The sequence below is a fragment of the Barbatula barbatula genome, assembly GCF_947034865.1.
Source record: "Barbatula barbatula genome assembly, chromosome: 14".
NCBI lineage: Eukaryota > Metazoa > Chordata > Actinopteri > Cypriniformes > Nemacheilidae > Barbatula > Barbatula barbatula.
Genome location: NC_136777.1, coordinates 7,669,955 through 7,692,030, shown reverse-complemented (window position 1 = coordinate 7,692,030; position 22,076 = coordinate 7,669,955). Strand labels below are relative to the sequence as shown.

The 22,076-nt window shown below is 37.7% G+C and overlaps 1 protein-coding gene across 1 annotated transcript in view; it reads right to left on the bottom strand.

Annotated features, from left to right (window-relative positions):
- Nucleotides 1-22,076, bottom strand: part of zcchc24 (zinc finger, CCHC domain containing 24) — a 31,392-nt gene that overhangs the window by 3,950 nt on the left and 5,366 nt on the right. The window contains exon 3 of the mRNA XM_079473705.1: nt 1,045-1,209. Within this exon, the coding sequence (XP_079329831.1) occupies nt 1,045-1,209 (165 nt within the window). The remainder of the gene's footprint in view (nt 1-1,044; nt 1,210-22,076) is intronic.

The window sequence follows — 22,076 nt, the reverse complement described above, 5'->3', positions numbered from 1 at the left end:
TCAGATTTTTTTACTAAAAATATTATCTCCTTCTTAAAATGTTGGTTTTGTTTTGCAGTACTAATATCTTAAAATGTAGTATTTAAGATTCAATAGCTTCTTTAGAAGCAAAATGTGACGAGCAGGGCGGGACGAGAGCCGCGAGGGAACGGCGCTCTGTTCGTCACTCTTTCATAAATAACAAAATAAGAACCTTTCTGAAAATAATATCAAAATTAAGTCAATGCTTATGCTTAAAACAAGCCAAAATATCTGACAATGGTGCGAGAAAAATAATCAAGAGGTGAAACTTAATTCAAGTGTAAAGGAATAGTTTAACCACAGATAAAAAGTATCTGATCTTTTATTAGAATCTCTATAAGACTCTGTCTTCTGAAAAATATTTTGGTGGTTTTATGTCCATACAATAAAAGTCAATGGGGGCCATTGTTGTCCGGTTACCAATATTCTTAAAAATATCTTTTTTTGTGTTCTGCAGAGGAAAGAAAGTCATTCACGTTTGGAATGATAAGCAAATAATAAAATAATTTTCATTTTTGGTGTACTATACATTTATTTCACTTAAGTATTGTAAATTTTTTCAAAGCATTAACTTACTTTTTACACTTTCTTTCAGATAAGTTAATATCTTGGGACCCTGCTTCGCGAGTAAATGTATTTTGATTTAAAAAAATGCTTCATTTCATTATGAAATAATTCATGCTTTATATTTAATTCATTTAGCTCATTTTGATTGTCTATGCGTTTAAGTAGACAGCCACATAAGTATCTGCACTGTTTTCATTATCCATACTTCCTGAAAAAGGACCCCTTCTCAAGAGTTCTGTGAATATTTGGGTTAGATGGATGTCTTGGATTTGTGTCTCGGGTTTCAAGGGTACCCGCTGGGCCCCATCCACAAGGACTTCTAAGAAGATTACACAATATGTACACACCACACACATATCGGCCTACAGTAAACTCACAAATGAGAAAAACCTGTATCTGGTGTTTAAAAGAGACAGATTCGCAAATTATACGAGTAGTGTGATATAAGAATCTTACCTGTTTATGAGGATAAACATTGATATGGCACTTGATGCATTCCTGTCCCATGTTGGCCCAGGAGTTTCCACTCATCCATTTCCTTTTGCATTTGGGGCACTTGTATTCACCAAAGCATCTCTTCTTGCCTTGATATGGAGTCAATCCTTCGCCTTTGGGTCGGGCCTGTGAAGGCATGTCAAATAGTTGGATTACTTGAACAGATTTGAGTTTGTAGGAGCTACAGTACGTTTATCGGAGCAACTGAAAGGCTTCTGACCTCAGTCTAGCTCCTGACCAATTAGAAGACTGTGGGTTATGGTAGTTTGTGACTTGCCAAATTGAATGCAAATCAGGCAAACACAGTGCACGTCCATGTTTTTAGAGAGCTAAAAAAGATTTTTGCTTATCATGCAAGTACAACAGTGCAGTAGTGTAGTACACTGCAACTAAATTAAAATTAAAATGATTATTGGTGATAAAATATGTGCTGAAACCACCACAGTGAAATATGCAACAAGTCAAATTGTGTGCAAACCTATTTTGGTATTGAGGACTGACCTTAGTCTCTCTTATTTTTACCTCAAGTTGTCTTAATTCTCAAGTGTATGAAGATTGGTAGCTTGCAGCCAACTGCTTGGACAACTCCGATTTATATATTTTACATATAAAAATACAAATCTATTGAAAAGCCTATTTTTTTATGAGTAACATGCTTACACTTTATTGTGGGAGTAGTTTAAAAAGACAACATTAACTATAAACACAATGATTTCCCCTGACCATCACGAATGCCATTTTGATGAATCTCATAATGCAAACTTTGTCCGGGACACTTGTGCGTGCTGGTGTGCTGAACTGTAAACACACACAAAGCGCATCAACAAACAATGTTTGTATTTATAGCGAGCTGCGTCTAACTTCTCAAAAGTCATCATCTTACACTTGCTATGTTTGGTATGGCAGACTTCCCCTGAGAGTTCAGACTGTAAACCACTGCACAAATCCCGGAATTCTGAATACGAGGACTTCTAATGATTTCAATCGTGTGAGTGAATTCTAACCCTGGATAATTGTGCTGTGGCTGATCTCTGGTCAATGCAGTTCAACCAAGAATTTCCTGTTTTCTATTTTACTCAACTCCTGCAAAACCAAATAAATACAAAAGGATGGAAAAGCAGTACTGTGCTACAAATCTATTCCTCTGGTTTTTCTTTTGGATAAATTGCTGTGGCACAAAAAACTATTTATGATGTAAATCCCTGCATAACTGTTGCATAGCAAACTGTCCCCTTCCAGGTTCATGGAGTGTTTATTGCACACTCTTAAAGGGATAGCGCAATCTAAAGCTGCTTTACTGGTAAGGAGATTTGGAACGGAAGCTCCAGGGCCCATCCGAGTAAAGGAAGGTGATATCATTCATTAGCATCTGCTCCATCCATCCAGCCAAAGCCAACTGGCCAACTGATATGCGAGCAAAAGACCTCCTCCTAGACCTTAAACAACATGACTCAATTGCTCTCAACAAAATTGTCGACAACAGCTGGAAGCCATGACGTTTGTGGCTGTTGTTTGGCTGCTTTCAAACTTCTTAGCAAGACTGACGCAAGTCTGTCCATATGACGGTACCAATCCCTCCAGTAACGTAATGCTGGTGGTCTGCCGAGGATGTGGACAACTGGCATCAGAACCACTAACGCGGGCCTGACATCACTGGTGTCTTTTAAACATTTAGGATCTCAATGTAGACAATCGTTTTAGTGCTGCCCTATTTACCTATTCGTTTTAACAACAGTAAAAATAAGACATATTAGGATTTGTGTTTACCAGTACTGCATATGTTTGCTTGTTTGATAAAATGCTGATATACTGTTGTCTTACAGCTGTTGTTTAACACAGATAGGATCAGAAAAGTTATTTGCACTGCAGAAAAGCAAATAACACGTTAGCCAACATAGAATATCCTAAAAGTTATAATGGCTCCTAAGCTCCTGGGCATCTCTATGACAGAGATCCGATCAGCAGAATTCACAACTCTATGAAAAAGGCTCTATATATTCAGCACTGCAGTGGTCTCTGGGTGAGAGCCAAAAGACACACATGATATTCTGTTTACAGCAGTCTGACCTATTTTGGTTGTGTTTTTTATAGATTTCAGACTAATAGGGGGACACTGACAATATGAAGGAAACATTTCTGCACCAGTAATGGAAGGAAATAAATATATATATTTATGCACAGTACTTTGCGAAAGTCTAAGGCCACCATACGTTTTCAGTCATGGTGTTTAAGCAAAGAATGACCATCTAATTATTTGTCAGCCTCTTCAATAGAATGCAGCAAGTATTATCCTTATTTCTAAATCTAATTTAATGACTTCAGGAAAGTTAAAGATGTGCTGAACTAAATACTGACTTTAGGCAGTATTTCGTAGTGAAAATCTTTTTTTTCCTTTTTCTTTTGTGTATGTGTGTGTGTGTGTACATTTCCTAGCTCTACTTACAGCCACCACCAGGGGAATGATAAGCCAATGGCGTTGACGGTACCGCCACAATCTAAACAAATCCAGACCAAAGCCTGTGTGTTTCAGATGTGTGTTTACACAGTTCAACCCAGTGCTCTAGAAGTAATGTGACCATTTCAGCTCAACCCTGAGATTAATGGAAACAGCAGGTTTGTGTAAATCAATTTAGCTGTTTATCCAATGAAAACAGAGCTAAAAGACAGGAAGGGAATCGATTAACAGCAACATCGAAGGAAGTGTTTGATATATCTCTCACAACCTATCTGCGAGTGTGCGTCAAGTCAATAGCTGGGTTTCCATCACAAGTGATGGAAAGCCCAAATTTTTAAATAAAAACCTTTAATAGTGAGTGTTTGGTTGCAATCTGCAACCTTGCCTTTAGATTTCCCCGACTGGACCTTTAATGTGAATAATGGGAGATGGAAAGGCATTTGTCGAATAAATTCCTCCAAAAAGTAATGTTACTGCAGATGGCATAACCTGACTAACCAGAGTACTGATCTTGTTACACAGCATCTGAAATGTTGTTATGGTCATTCTTAAATGCCTGAGCATAGTCGTCAAAGTATTTCTGTAACTGCATTTCAGTTTTTTATGCAATATTCCAATTTTGAGCATAAGCTTAATTCGCAACTTTGGATGGAAACTCGGCTAGTGTTTACTTCAGAAGCAGAATGCGTTTAAAGTTATCATCTATACAATAAAAGTGCATGATGATTTATAAATCCGAAATCCTAAAATAATCCCGTAAGAGCTGATGGAACATTCTGCTCCCTTTGTGTTATATAGAATAATGAAAATAATGAGGACGAAGCTGAATTTCTGGCTGAACTATTCCATTACTATTAAAGTTTTTTTGGAGAGACGCCCTCACTATCCAGCTGTTTGAGTCATAGTTATTGTTTTGGAGCAGAAAGTGAACAAAACCTTCATCCACCATGAAAACACAACCATAAACAGACACACATGTAAAGCATTTAGTGCCTGTCAACAGCAGGAAGGTGAATCCAGTGTTCCAAACCCCGTCACTCCACCATCGTCCAAACAGCAGGGTCACTCTTTTAGCATGGGTAATGCTAAGGACATTAGATACAAGTATTCAGAGACTGTAAATGGTCAGGAGGGGGGGAGGGAGGTCAGATCAAGTGTCTCCTCACCATCCCTCCAGCTGTGTTCCCCGCGGAGGCCAAAAGGGGGATGGGGGGACTCTGAGTGTCCTAGCAGCAAAGCCAAACTCCCCTCAACAGGACAAATACCACAGTACGGCAGTCATCGCTTACAGCTGGAGACGTTCCTCCAATCAGGCCCTACAGGACTAAAGGGGAAGGAAATCAGAAGCAGATGGGTTCCACACTGGTATAACATGAGAAAACTCGACGAGTCCCCCCCCCCTTCAAATCACAGCACTGTTTTGAATTAAGACTATACAGAACCAAAAAGTGTGCCAGAGGAGGAAAGCGAAATATAGTGATTTTGAGTATCAGCTTTTGGAGGCATCCGCAGCGAGAGAGATAAGACTCATCCAGTGAGAGGGTAATGTTAGAAGGGGGATGTTAAGGGTGAGTTCATAATAAGAACAGCATATTCACTAAAGTATGGATAGAAAAAGGAAAGAAAGAGTGATGTTATTTGACAAACTTTTGTCATGTATGCAATAGTTATATTTTATTAACATACATTTATTGATAGTACAACAAATGCACCAATTTTCAACTGGTTTGTCCCAAGTTGCTAAAGTTTGGTTTCAAGAGGAAATGCATGTGGACTCTTGGGGCAGAGAATCAACATGAGACTTTAAAAAACAAAACACATTTTTAAACTTCACTTGCACAAAAAGTGCACTTATAGTCCAACATTAGGAAATCCACAGATTATTGAATAACTGACCTGCCACAACAATCAGTCTAATTCATAACTTATTTTCTGGGAATGTCACCCAAATTGGTCGATGAAAATAAAGATGGAACTCAAGGGAATAAACACATGCACAGAAACACATTTCTGAGAAGCGGAGCACCACACACTTGTGACTGCTTGAGAATTGTTAATGCCAAACAGAATTACTATATTTTTCTATATCCAGTACATACACACAAACATTGTCAATACTGATGTACCATAGACTTAGATATAGTTAAATTATAATTATTACAAACCAACCGAACCAGCCCACAAGAAAACTTTCGGTAACGCTTTAGATTTCGGCCCGTAATATAGCACATAATGAAACAGAATTTACTGCATAAGTAATTGTAACAATGATGTACCTCTACAGTACATATCTGTAGGTCAAGGGGAACAATATGGAAAGTTTGGGGAACAATGAAGTCAGGAAAAGTAAAAAAGTATTTTAAAACTATAAGGGGTAACAATTTTAATATAACATAGTACAGTATGCATCACCTGAAGTAGTCTTCACAACAATCTTTGCGTAAACACACACTACATTTTTTGTAATCGTAAAGTACCCATAAATAAGCTACCGTGGATATAAATTAAGTAAACCTGAAATAAGGGTAAATTATGTGTTCAGTTTTTGTGCAAGCAAACGGCACGAATGAAGCACGCAGACTGCCTGTCAACTGTAAATTTGACTTGACTTCAGGATCATTTTTATTTGATTGATTTTAGGATTGTTGATCACAAATAATAACTTATTGCAAGTTATTTTGATGAGTTTAATGTGTAAAAAGTGCTAAATTAATGTTCATCCTTTGAGACTACAATCAAGTATTTCAATAGCTGTTTGATTTGGATGCTAACATAGCGTGCAGTTCCCTTATAATATATTTATTTTCCTTACTCTTATCCCTTTATTCCACAAACTTTACATATTGTTCCCCTTTATCTACAGATATGTACTGTAGAGGAACATTATTGTTACAATTAGATAAGCCGTAAATCCTGTTTAATTATGCGGCACATTGCAGGCAGTTAAAGTGTTGCCAAACGTTCTTGAAATAAAACAAATATAATAATAATAAATTATATATATATTTTTTTATCTAGCAGAGGATATCCCTGATTATCCTCAAAAGGATGTTTTAACAGATGTAACTGAAAGATACAAATATGTACATAAAATAAGACAATATTATTTTTGTGTTATTTAGTCCTACTAGTTGTTTTTTCAGTGTATATGACAAATAAACCGTACCATGTGTCTTATAGAATAGCATAAGAGAGATTTATTATTATTGTCACACCATAGGAAACAGGTATTGGTAAACTACCCACATACATATTTCATTCATCACTAAAAATATTTGACAGTATATTCCTTCCCTTAAAAGTCCTGTCAATTGGTGTCATGGCTACGCTTTGCGCAAGTAAACTGACTGAAGGTACCAGCGCGTGTTAGAGAGCTTTGGGTCATTAGCATCACAATATGTGAATGGATCAAGCGGTGCTCTGTCTGGCCTGGATGAGGAGATTCAGGCAAGGCCAAGACAGAGCCTGCAGATGGCCTTTCCCATAGTCTCGCATACAAGAATGACAGTGTTGAGCTCATCAGCTGCGTCTCTGTGTGATTTCCGGACTGGAGCAGGCATTTCAGTCAGGTGCGCGCTGGTGTTATTTATTAATCCCCACAAGAACGTCTAAATGAACCTAGTGTTTTCTTGGGTCTTTCTATGTCCCTTTCTTGGGGCTGCAGCTGTCTCTTTTTATGCCCGAAAGGCAAGGACGGCATCGCAGAGACTGACAGGGAAGAACAGGTGTGGTGATAAATGATAAATCTGTCTGTTCATAATGTCCCAGTGTTAGGAAAAACAATCCTCCTCAAACCAATTGCTTTGAGACTTCTGTGAAACCCCCGACGTGAACGCAGGTTAAGTTGATATTGACACATTATAGCTTTAGTTGCTGACCTGAGGGCAGCCTTGACATTGTTTTATTTGATGATAAATGTTGAAGAGTCCAGAACGTAACATGAAAGGGACGGAAGCCGCAAAGCCACTGAAGACCAAAAACTAGAAATTGTTGTTTAAGGATATCGTACATCCTGAGGGTGTGTAAATAATGACAGCATTTTTATTTTGGGGTGAAATATCCCTTTAGGCATACAGTAAAAATGATCTGAACAAACAACTTTGAATTGTGAAACCAACACATATGCAGCGGTCACTCATAATTAGTTATAAAATGCAACACAGATTTTGGCCCTCGCTTTTTTAGGTTATTACAAAAGCAAAGCAATGTTTTCCAAGTATTCCAGATAGTGCTGGACAGCTTCCTGGTTTTTTGGTGTAGGCCCCTGGAGTTTGGCTGCTCCCTCTGCCAGCATCTGGAATCCATCAGTATAAACAATGGAGGCCCCGGTGCTGGAGCCTCTCACCCGGGTCTCATGGGACTCCAACTCCACACAGCACTAGAACACCAGTTTCACCAGATACAACGCACTCGATTATCCCGCAAAGAGGAAAAACTTCAACGTTCTACTAATCTCTGTTTACTTTGGATGAGATGCAGATGAGATTGGTTCGCAGATAGATGCAGAAACACACACAGATCAAACTCGGCCATTCCTGAGGGTTCGCTCTGTGAATTACTCTGTTTATTCTGATAATTATCTGCGAATCTTTTGATTAAGATTTTGTTCTTGTAACCGAGTCATATTCTACATGATGCACTGTACAAATAAACATGGCAACATATGTTATAGATTACACTTAACAACAGAAATTTGGCTTTAGTTTACAACAGTCCAACACTTTGAGTTATAAAATATATGGGTGCACCGGATCCTTTTTAAGAGTACAAACTAGCCCTGTCCACGAACACGTTGAGATTGCTGGCAGTGAGAGTTCATAGATTCCAGACTAATATAGCGAACCAAGCCCATATACACTGACTAGTGTGAAAGACATAGGATGCAGAAGTAGGCAAAGTGTGAGAGAGTCTTTATGCTAAATCGAGCTTGGAACACGCTCCTATTTATTTATGCAGATGTATTTATAAATCTAGGAAAGTCAAGTACCACTGGCAAAGACGACATAAAAATATATATGATATATATGAGGCTCTTGCACAAAGACAAGCATTGCTTGAGCTCTCAATTTGTTCACAAGCAGCTGCTCTTCGTGAGCAATGACTGCTGAGATAAGCATTCTTATCCTCTAAAGTGACTTCTATATATATATATATAAAAAGCCATACACAATCACTGCATGAATAAGTTTTGTACTTGTGGTTAGGGATGCACGATAAATGGTCATTTTTAATTTGATAAATAATTTCCTCTGGTTAAACTTCTTCATCTGCACGCTGCTCACAGTTAATATACTGTACAGTACTGTCTTTCTGTCATGATCATTCACTTACTGCTATTATCAAAACATTGTTAATGTAGGTACAGTATTTATGAACGTATAAATTATAGGAACAAAGGCTTATTGTTTAAATCAGACTGCTCTCTGAATGGTTTCTGTCTTGAGACCAGTTAGACATGTGGCTATTAAGACATTTTTTCTTGGTTGCTGTAGAAGAACATCTATAATTTGATATTAAATAAGTATACCAGAAAAGTTTGAAAGTTAAAGAATTGTTAACTAGTGACAAGTAGACACGGTACATGAGATCTAATGGTTACCGTGTTTTCTGCAGTCAATGTTTACAAATAAAAGCAGTCGTCCACTATTTGTCTTTTTTCATAGGGAATTTCAAATTTATATTTTTATAGTTAAAGAATTCTTGGTTATCTGCCAAAATGTACATATCGGTGCATGCCTACTTGTGGTTGTTTATGAATCTCTTATTGGTCTTTTTGATTTTTGTAGGTTCAAAAAGCACAGATTGATAAACAAGTTGAACAAATCTAAACTTAAATTACAGGACAAACATTTTAGCAGCATCTAGTGGTAATGGCTCACTCGACCCCCTCCTTTTCGAAGCACTAAGGTGGCTTACACAGAACTAAGTTGTCGTCACATTTTCACTTCACATTTGGAAATCCAATTTTTATGTGTTCTGTAGAGCATTTTATTTTAAGGTAATTCAACGTTTCATTACGTAAGGTCTTTATACACCTCTGAAGACTTAGTTTTGTTTATTATATTGTATTTCTGTCAATAGATCCTCCAAAAGATTACACACTGGGCCTTTGAAAGTTTCGACTGCAGAATTATTAAACAGACGCAACATGTTTTAAAAAATAAAATACAGTATATAAATAAGACTTGCATAAAAAGAACAGCAAAAATAAGACATCATAAATAAGCTGTCATGTTTGTCAAAACAACTCATTCAGTGTTTAAAACGGATCAGTGCACCTCTTAATGTGACACCCGCCCAGCATCCTCACCCAAGGGCATACTTTTACATGCTACACTTCCAAAAACCTTTCCAACCATGCAAGAAAAGTAATGACAATATAAAATTCTACCGCCCTCCAAATGTTCCAAAAGCCTCAACAATACTTTTCATAGCAAAAACAGCAAAAACCTTAATATGGCAGCTTCATCTTGAAGGTGAAAAACACAACACTCAATAAATAGTTTTTTGAAAACCGGCACTCTTCTTATTTATAGCCAATAAAATTACATTCTGTCACACTAATAAATGAACTAGTTATTAACATACTGCACTGTTTGCTATGTACCTCCCTGCCCCAGTTTCAGAAAGCAAACAAAGAGCGATTTCCAAGAGACCGGGCGAAATCGCACATGTTACATGAAGTTAATATGGAACATATAGCTACATATTATGACAATAATGGACCAACAAGCTTACAGAGCAAAGGGACATGCTGCAGGAAATATCTACCACCACATTACTCACACAACCACAGTATTTAATGTACTGTATTAGTATTAATGTACCATCTTGTGTCAAGTTAATAACCCAACTCGATTTAATACTACTGAACGTTCAACTAAATGTTATTTTAAGCTCAAATAATATGATGGCAACACTGAAGACAAATCCACAAAGCAGTGTGAGATTTACTATGAGGCAATCATCCCAGCGCTCAGTTACAACTGGTGACAGGCAAATAGCTGGCAAACCACTGATATTTTTCAAGAGGGCTTATCAAACACGAGAGCTATCCATCCCGCAGTAAACACTGGAAGTGGGCTGGTGCGTCAGATCAAACCCAGAGAGAACCTTAAAACGACTTTTTCCATTTAAATTTGGTCAGAACAAACGTGGGATTTAATGAAGGCCCCTGTCAGTGCAAAACCGCAACACCACCAGGCAGAATGGCTCTGCTGAGTCTGTTACGCAGGAAAGTTTGGCATTCCCCTTCTAATTAGTAGTTCATCACACATAGTTAACTCCGTGTCAGAGAGGACACTAACCTCTGGTGCTGTCAAACTAGGTTATTGTGTTAAATCGGACATGATTTAACATTTCTTTATTGTAAAAGAGTACACAGGAAGGCACTCTTGCATGGCCATTGGTTTTTTAGCATGTTTTTATATATTGCTGCTATCCTTCTGAAACCTCGTATGTCCATGTTTTGTGATTTATTTCTGCCAGAAATCATTATTATTAGTCACCCTTTATTTTTATCACTGGGTTTTGAAAATATCGAGCCAATAAAATGTACTAAAAAGTGCTTGTCAACTTTGACAACACAGCATTTAATCATTTTCAATAGTTCAGCGTTTATTCCATTATTTTATTTATAGGCATGTGTTTAGCTAAAGTTATCGTTCTTGTTTTATTCTGCGGACTACTTTGTGATAAGCTTGATTTTTTTATGCGGTTTTCATGTGTCTTGTCTTGAAATCATGTCGTTCACATTACTGTTGAACAACTTTGTCACTCCACAATGGTGTCATTTTTTTCTTTGTTGTAATTCCACAGACACTGGACTAAAATGGCCACTATACGTTTAGAAAGGCTGATTAACTAATAATTTGGAATGATCTCTTATTTTTGTCTGTGGCTGTAACATTATATAATTTTTAAACAACCCAGCATTTTTTACATTAGATTTATAAATTTGGCAGACGCTTTTATCCAAAGCGACTTACAAGTAGGAGAGCATATAACATTTTGTCAAAAAATTAAAGTGTCAATTAATTTTCTTTGATAAAAAAACATTTTTAATATTTGTGTCAGGAGGAATGAATCTGAGCCCCCAATATTTAAATTAAAAGAGAATCTGAATGCCATTGTTAACCTTAGTTTTGACTTATCTTTTCTTCATCTATTATTTATCTGTTGCAGAAATGTCTGCATCATTTTACCCCAGAAGATTTATAATACAGTTAATAAACACAGTTACAGTCACTGCCAAAACTATAACTCTGCTGTTTCAAAATGTAAATAAACCTCCTTTCTATTTATCTCCCTATCCAAGACACTAATATTGGCTGCACTTACGACAGTATGATTTCCTACGTAACACTGATCCAAACCGACCCACGACTGGCGATTGGTCAGAACATAAATGCAAGTGAGAGGTAAACAGTCTGTTCTGAGAACGCACCGCTGTTTATTCTCATTTTATGCAAGCTGCATTGTTGTACGTCATCTCTCCCTAGTTCTACAGGAAAGGGCATCACAGAGACACGTGTTACTGGCTTTACGCCATCACAGCAGATCCAATGTTGCTACAGTACATGATGAGATCGTCCTTATCACTATTTCTTGTCAATCAAAGGAGTAATTCAATTATAAGTGACATTTTTATGAAGCAAGGGTTATGGGAACCACTCTGCACTCAATGCCTCATTTGTCTAATGTTTCAGGGTATAAAAAACACATCTCGAGGGAGAAGGAATATTTTTGACGTTCTAGTCCGTACTATGCTAGCATCCACACTGAACGAGCACTACACCAAATGCTTTTAATCAAAGTTTCTACCACCCCCACGAGATCATTGAAAACTCATTAAATAAAAATCCTGCATAGAGCATCAAATATGGAGGAGAGATTGATTGTGGAAACCGGGAAATATCAGATGTTATATATGAAAAATCGTACAGTGTAAATCATAAAAACATGCCCGAATAAGGATTATGGAGATTAATTGCAAAACTCCATTCTGGATGTTACGCTTCATATGTCCTTAGTGTGGACAGAAAAATTGGTTGTCACAGGTGTCTTGTCACATTATGAAATTTGTGTTGGTCCATTACAGGCAGGGTTACTGGAAGCGATCTAGGTTACCCTGCCAAACAACCAATGCAAGATCAATTACTCAATAAGGTTGACGTCCCACCCTCAGTTCATTCAGTTCTCCAAAGAACATTCTAAAAGAATACATAATTCTCTACCCTTGCTGAATCGAAGTGTCTTTAATACAGGTAAGCCATCCATCCCCTAAAACAAACCAGAGCGTGTTTGCTTATCTAAGCAGACTAATATGAATCATATCTGAAATCTCCTCGCCTGGATTACACTTTAATATCTTTCATAACATTTCTACAAGCATTATTAATATAACCAAATCTGGGTTTTCAGGTTCAGCTGAGAAAAGGTGCTGGTGGGATTTTTATTTATGAATGAGCACATTGTGTTCTTTGGTGTCTCAGGAGGTGGTTTGCTCTTGGCCCGATGTGTAGATAAATGTTTTCAATGTATTTAGTTTCACTGGAAAAATGCAGGGGGTTCACATTAACACTAGCTGGCACTGGCGAAACATCTCCCACAGATAACGCTGACTGTCTATCAGCCCGTTCTGATCGTGTTCGAAATCATCCCTCTCACCGCCCAGACATTCATCATGTTAATGTAGCGTACAGTCCTTGAAAACACATGACACGTGTCAAAAAATTGTGAACTGTATGGAACGGTTTCATAGCAACTGATTTACAAACTCATTTTGTTACCGTAGTTGATGACATAGCACCCTTAACTGCCCTCCTCTATATTCCTGATAACAATAATTTCCTAACAATGTCCTGCAATAACTCCATATTTCAAAAAGCATTCACATGTTCAGGATTTTTGTTATCACAAGTGCTGCTTCAAGGAAAGAACCTCTTGTTCAAAAAACTCAATCCCCAATGGTTTCCCGTGCCAAACCGGCTAACCCAACCACTCGTACAGCTGCGAAATGGGGTTAAATTACCATAGCAATGAATGACATTAACAGGTTGATTGGCCGGTGCGTAAAAAGATTGAGGTAATGGATCTTAATGTTTCCATCTTATTTAAGAGCACATGGTTGAGATAGTGAAGACCACGTACTGCCTCGCTATTTCTTAAATGAAGCAGACCTCTGATTCCAAGCAATGGACTGTAGGATGTTGCTGTACACATGTAAAGCATTTTACATTGCGGTTTGTCACCGTATTATCATACTATCTGCTTCTCTAACACGGTTACGATAACAGCGAGGGATTTATTGAGTAGTAAATACCCATGTAAACACATGTCTCTGCTGTTTTCAAAGGAGAAGATGACTGTCTGTTATGTCTCCAGTCTCACAGATAAGCTCTGTTTACATTGCAGCTTCTCGCCGATGATACCGCGCCAATTTTTCTTTCACATGCACAGGCACACAAAACTTCATATGGTATCTCTGGAGAGGAATACATACTGTAGGTACGACCGGGAACCAGATAGACTGGTGTGTCAAGATTGGACTGGTGCAGAATGGAAGGAAGATCACAGGTCAGACTGTAAAAACATTCCCATAATGCCCCCCCCACCCAGTCACGCTTTCCCTCACACCCCCGCTACTTCCCTGAACCCTTAACAGCCGCCACAGTGACTCAACACAGGCCTTCCAGCTACATGATACACAAGAAACTACAAAAGTTCCAGTTCATAACAGTTCAAACAGGGTTTTACAATGGCATTCTTATAAAAGCGAATAATGTTAAATCTATTTTACTTAATTTGGTTTCACCATAAACCTACACATAAATGTTCCAGGTAACACATTTAAGAGGATGTTTGCAATGTGTCAAAGAAGGGTCGGACACTTTGATGATCTCTGCGACTAGCACAACTGTTAAAAAGATTTCCAAAACAACGGCTATGAATAAAGAACAATTCAGGAGATAAAATGGTGATAGTGAAGCTCCAGGGAACGTTCCATGTTGATAAAAAAGGTATGCTATATCAAAAATAAGATGTGGTATAAAGTAATATGATTATTATTATTATTAAAATTAAGATAACTCATAGACAAGCATGATAGAATCACAAATAAGTTTGTAAAAGTTATTATATTCACTATGATGTGATGTATTTAGGCCCAGTACATGAAATATCATACGGATACCAACAAAGGGAGGTGACATAATCCTGGAAAGTACTGCTTACTTTACTAAACTGCTTAAAAAACATTACTATTGTATATCAAGTAGTTCATCTAACCTAGAAAACTATTCTGACATAGTTTTATTTTTGCTTTTTTACATTGAAAAAAGGGTTCAAATTATGCTCTGTGGTATTAAACATGAAAATTTCTGTCATCATTTACTCACCTTCGAGTTGTTCCAAATCTGCATACATTTCTTTGTTATGATGAACAGGGTTATAACAAGACAGTTTCCCCCACCCCCCCCCCATTGACCACCAAAGTAAGGAAAAATACAATGATAGTCAAAAGTGCCCCAGAACTGTTTGCTGTCCTACATTCTTCAAAATGTCTTCTTTTGTGTTCAACAGAAAGAAACAAAAAAATGATAAAGTAATTTTTCCTACTATAGGACTCAATGGAGGGCAAGATATGTTTGGTTATAAGCATTCTTCCAAATATCTGTATCTGTGTTCATCAGAACAAAACAATTTTAACCAATTTGGAACAAGTCGAAGTTAAGTAAATGATGACAGAATTTTCCTTTTTTTTAGGTGAAGCATCCCTTTAAATATTACGTCATAGGGTAAGTTATATAAAACCTGAACATTTTTCGGGTGCTTGGTTTGGCAAAATCAATATCATCCCCAAACCTGCATGACTTTCCTTCCTCTGCACAACTCAAATGAAGGTATTTGGAAAAATCTCATGAAACACGAGCAAAAATGTTTTTTGTGTAAATCGTTCGTAAAGTAATTCTAACATAAATTTTGGGATTCCGATTGATGAAAATTTTCGTATATTCAAAATGCACTGAGTTTTCGGGTAGGTCAGTTTTTTGGGCAAATTACTCGGAATTTACTCATATATTTACGAATGTTTCATGAATGAGGCCAATTCACTTTCAATTGTGTGGAAACAAACACTGGAAAACTCAGGAAACACTGAGACATTTCTCAAAATATCATGTAATATTTTGTGTTTCACAGAAGAAAGAGTCAAAAACTGGTTCTTTCAACGTTAGATTGAATAAACGATGAGAGATGCATTTTATTTTTGTGTGAACTATCCCTTTAAGTTAAAATTGCAGAATGATAAGTATGAGATAAGAAGCAATCATGTACTGTAATAGCAGAATAATGGTACATCCTTCCACCAATCACAGCTGACTGTCCACATGATGGGTCAGACTCTGTTGCTAACTGAGGATCTGTTTAACAGGAGATTGATTAAAAAAGAGAGATCTGTGGTCTCGGCTTGTGCTGTAGTCAGCATCCCACTGGGTGAACAATACGGGCTGACTTCCTGACCTCTACGTCTGGAGATCCTAAAGACAAACAATGGGACCCTTAATTAACATTGGCCATTCCCAGCACTAGGCCCTTCCTGACGGTCCCGATTCAGACTTGAACACAAAGCTTGCTGTGTTTTATTTCTCTGACACCATCTACTAGGCTTGTGTGTCCTTGCCTTCAAATGAACCATCCCAGTTAGGCCTCGCTTATACTCCTTTTGAACAAAAAAAGAGAGTGAGCCTTACACATCTTTAGGTCAAATGTGGGCAATGGTGTTCAGTTGAAATTTGGTGACTCCAATGAGAGGGATGGATGTTTTAGGGTCTCTGTCTGGGATATGAGATGAGCGCATGGTTGTACGTTATATATATATTCTCCTAAACGGGCAGGATGTGTTTTCATGCTAGATAGGGCCAAACAAATGGTCATTTTGCTCAAGTAATTAGGTTGGTTACAATGTCAGAGGAACTTGTAGGTCATATAGTCTTGGAACAACAAACATCTTGAACAATACCACTGACCTTGTAAACAGTGAATCAAACAACAACTTTATCGGAATTGTTAAATGTCAAGTAAATAATTGTTTAGAGATGTGACATTGGAGTAATAATGAGCTCAGATTCAATAAAATCATGCATTGAAACAATACAGAGAACAAAACACAACCCAGATGAAACATTCACGAAAACATCTCCAAATAATCATAATCAAAAGCCTACAAATCAAAAACTTTCTCATGAACTTTTAGCAGTCGATCATGTAATATTAGTGTTGACATGAAACCCACTTATGTTTGTTTTCTTTCATTAACTTTGCGCTTAGAATACCAGACGTGACCACAACCTTCCCACTGCAAAGTGATTGAAAGTTTCTGTACAAATAACAGTTTAAATAAAAATGTAATTACTCCGGATTTCGTTAATAATTGAACTCAAGAGTCGTGAACAACAGAGAAGAGCTGAGGATCTTTGTCTTAATATCCAAGCAATATGACCCCATCTACATTATGTAACAAACCACTGTGATTCCTTTGAGGGTCTTTCTCAGACTAAGAATGCCAGTATGCCCTTTTATTTGCCCTCAAAAATGTCTTTGAGGGCAGCATTCTTAAAAAAACACGAGAGCACTACGCTCACCAATTCCCATTCTTTTCTTATTTCCAAATACGACAACAGATCACACCACTCAGTTGAAGAGATGCCATCGCTACCCTCCTCTACATGTTGACATAGAGATCTCATGCAAAGGGACATCTACAGTCCTCCTGTTGTATCAGCAGAGTCAGAGGAAGAGAGACATTATCGTACGGAACACAAAGCTGCTGGCAGGAAGCCCTCTTTTCATATTTTGTAACTTTGATTTCCTTTGTCAGGAAGTGTGCTAAAAATGCTTTCCACAGTTTTGACCTTTTTCAGCTGGTTGTTTCCAAATCCTGACAAGGACTCTACATCTTTATTATGAGTATATAAACCTAGTTTAAAGGTCCAGTGTTTAATGTTTTTGAGGAGCTATTGACAGAAATGCATAATATAATATATGTGCAAAAAGACCATACATAATGAAGCATTATGTTTTTATTACCTCAGAATGAGCTATTTCGATCTACGTACACCAAAGGTATTAAATGGAATTCACCATATTGAAGTGAAAACGTGATGACATCTATGTCCTGTGTCAGCTGCCACAGTGCTTCAAAGGGGAGGGGCCATGGAGTGAGCCAATTTCACAACCTCATTGCTAGATGCCGCTAAATTTAATAAACTGGACCTTTAATATTTTAAAACCTTATTACAGCCTACCCAACTAATATATAAAATACAGGGATGAAGATGTAACCGAGATTTACCATAATTTAAGGGCAAATAGAAAATTCATTCAATTGATTACACAATGTGTTGTTGTTGTTCTTAGTATTAAAAAATAAATGATTTTTTTACTTTGGTTCACTATGCACAATTATGCATTAATAAAACAAGTAGAACATATGTTTGGGAATGTGAATAGTAAATCTGTATTGCAACATCACACTGGTTGTTTCCCAGGACAACAGACTGACAGGCTGTGAGAAACACTGAACAGCTGGCCTGAACAAACACAACTGCAAACAGATCTGTGAAGCAACATCACACTCAGATTCATTTACATAGTGTCATTTGTGTTAAATAACCACAATTAAAAGGCACGTTGACAAGCCTATATTTTTTATATTTACTCACCTGAAAATATGGGTACTTGCAAGTAAGTACTCAAAAGTAAACATCTTAACTGGTGTTTGTTAATGATATCATAACATGAGAAACTCCAAGTGATTTAAGGTTTTTTTGCATATAAAATGAGTTGACTTTTAAGGGTTTTGAGAGTCAGTGTTTTGTTTTGCATGCATCACACTCCAAGGCAAACTAATGTTTGAAAAATTGAAGAACTTTGACTACACTTTTGTTTTGCAAAACGTATATTTAAGTAAGAACGATTAAACAATATGTTTAACTGTATATACTGTACCTTATGTAACAAGTAAAACCCTTTTAATGCAAATAATAATATACAGTATACAGCTTTGTTCTTACAGAAAGTTTTGACTATGCGAACATCCAGATTGGTTCCATTGTGATCACTCAAAGGCAAATGTCATTATCAGATCATTCTTGGACTCAAAAGTTGATAGTGTCACTAAATCTTAATACTTACATTTTAAAACACACACTTATTCAGCAGGAGATGATTTCTGGCCATGAGTCCTGATTTTATACTGTATTACTGAATATATGTGGCTTTCGAAACACTTATTGAAAGTTCTTTAACATTAACAGACAAACGTATAACATAACAGAACTTTCGCCAAGCATACACTACATAATATTTTGAAGTATTTTCCCAACACACATTCACCGTTCATTACTTGGGCTTGTAGTTCTGATTGAAAATGGACTTGCTCATGTATGCAGCTTACAGATATTTATTTGATTCTATCAAGGAACAGGAAATACATTGTTATTTTGGCCCCTTATTCAAGCCATGTTTACGCAATTATCTCAGCAAGAGACTGGGAAAAGGTGACTGTATCGTAACAACTCCGTGATTGCCTCCTACAACAGAGCGTTGTCCTTTCACAAGCGGTTGTAGTCCTAATGGACGTTTCTTTCTCTTGACGAATTCAATTACACGCCCTCAGGCTAATGTTTACAATTTTAGTATGTTGCATAATTTAAATGCAGGAAATCAAAGTCTATCACTTTGACCGATATGGGACAAACTGCTGGGTGGAATACTCAACTTACTTCAGAATAAATGATTTTAAAAAACACTGTAGAATATTGTAACATTTTACCTCCAAATAACTGACAAGGACAATTTTTTTACAGATATAATTTTTTAGAGGTAAGCAAGAAACAAATGCATTACAGCATTAGCATGCTTTCTTGCTCATTTCTGTTTCACAAAAATCCAAATTAGGAACCAAAAACAGAAGATAAAGTTCAAGGGACAGTTACCCAAAAATGACAATTCTGTCATCATTTACTTAGCCACGAGTTGTTCCAAATCTGAATTAATTTCTTTGTTCTGATGACCACAGAGAAAGATATTTGGAAGGTTGTAACCAAACAGCTCTTGGCCACATTTTCAGCCATAGGAAAATTACAATGGTAGTCCCAGAACTTGCTTTTATTCATTCTTCAAAATATCTTCTTTTGTGTTCAACAGAACAAATATTTTTTTCCTATTATGGTAGTGAATGGTGGCCAAGAACTGTTTGGTTACAATCTTCCAAATAGCTTCATCATAATAAAGAATTGTATACAGATTTGGAACAACTTGAGGGTGAGTAAACGATGACAGAATTTTTGGGTGAACTGTCGCTGACTGGTGTTGGCAATAGGGGGTTGACTGGACACAAGTGTTGAATCTGCCACCTTAATCAATAGACTTAAATGACCCACAACACTTGGAGTAAGCAAATACTGCAACATAAGGGAAGCATTTGTGTTATATACCGTATTAAAAACTGCAAATTGCTTGTTTTGTTGATTTTCCAAGACATTCTAAACTGTTTCTGTGGATGCACATCCAATAAACCCTTCAGAATCTCTAATAGCAAACATGGACTATTGGATAAAAGCTGCTCAAAAACCAGTCCATTTGAGCAAAATAAATAAGGAGAGAGAAGAAAATTGAAAACAGGGCTATATGTACACACATTCCTTCGCCATGATTACGATGTGAACAAGAGATGTATTATCTCAAAAGTATAATCAGCCTTCTGTATGAAACCAATGGTATTCATGTGTTTTTGGTTAACAGGAGAGAATCTTCATCTATCCCATCAAAGAACATCAGGACAGTCACCAGCTGTGTCTACTCCACTGTATCTGGTTCATCAGTAAATTTCTATAATACAAGTCGCATGACAATTTGAGAGTTTTCTAGCATGATTCAATCCGTGGGAACATACAGAGAACATTTAACATCAAATGTTTGCAGCGCTGGGCTGCTAACACAATACATCAAGAGAGGAAAATGCCAGTAGGAGACAGAAACATGATTGTGACCCTGTGGCCATTTCTTCTTACAACAAAAGGCATTCTTTTCCGCACCCTGTACCATGTTTCAACAATTCCCGAACAAGACTCACATTGATGGGGTGACAGTGGGAGTTAGAATTCATGCTGTGAATGACAGACAGTGTCACTAAGAGACCGTGACACAAAAAAGGGCATTGGCAATAGGGATGCATTGCAGAGGACATGACTCACAAGCTGAGCTTACATGCAGCGCGCGTCTCACAGCCCTGGGAGCCGCATTCCACCGCACACATTTTCCATAATGAAACCCCAGCGCACCTCTGCATGCCGGGTAGGTAAGTGTCATCGACTGAAACAATCAGATATTCAACTAGCATAACATAAACAGCGAGAAACGGGCCACGGTTTTTGAGGTCTTGGCATAAAAGTTGGCAATGGGAATTCTGGGTAATGAATGACAGAGCAAAACCGTTCCCGTTTAGCTGAACTTGTTGACATAACTCTCGCTAGCTGCCCATGGGCAGAGCAAACAGCTGCCTGCTCTACAGTGTTTTTTTTATAACTAGTGTTCCCTGCAGAGCTCAGCAAGGGCCATAACCACTTCCCTTAGGTGACACATGTGAATAAGAGAGGTCTATTGCTCTGCAGTCTGAACCGCACACACACCAGAACACCAAACCAACACACATGCTTCCTGCCCCCAAGCTCTGCTCCAACCGAGCCGTGACATTCCCTAATTCCTATCTGGTCTGCTCGTCTCCAGACGCCCCCGCCACGGCCAGCCCCTGTCCCAGGAATGGCAGTGTTTTGAAACTCTGCCTCTACACTGACGGGGCAGCTTGGCCCACTTCACCTCATCTGCTGGGAAACTAATGGAGATCGAGACAGTGTGCTGGGAGAGCGTATGAGAATGTGATTCTCAGCGCTGGCTTTAGATCACAAGTCCTGCTGTGCCCTCTGAAGTCAGAGCTTCAGTGTTTGTGTTGGCAAGGAGTTTGTAGTCCTTCGGATAGGACAAACCTTTAGTGGGGACCAGCTTACGCTGGAATTCATTTCCTTTGAGACAAGAGGCGAAAAACTAGAATCGCCCTGCGCATCATTTCTCAAACTGCGAATAAAGAAGGAAACATTGTCTCTGAGACATTCAGAGGGGTGAATACGTGGATGTGCCATATGATATAACAAATGGAAAGTAAATCATAGAATGTGGGACTCCAGGGGGAGGTAAATTTCTGTAGTGTTGAATTGAGTAGGTGTGGACACTATCTGGAGCAGGACTTTTCTTGCTTTTCCACTGGCTTTCACAAGAGCGACTAAAATTTAAAACAGGACATATTTGATAGCGATTTACTCTTGCAGCTGCTCCACAAAAACCGACTGGCCTCAGGCTAGCATTTAAACTCAAAATTAGCTTTAGCTATTTTTTTAGATGGCAGGGTCATAGAGTATCGCATAGATGATGTTTATTTGTATGAAAAACCTAGAAGCGAGTTATCAATTTACCACTTTTG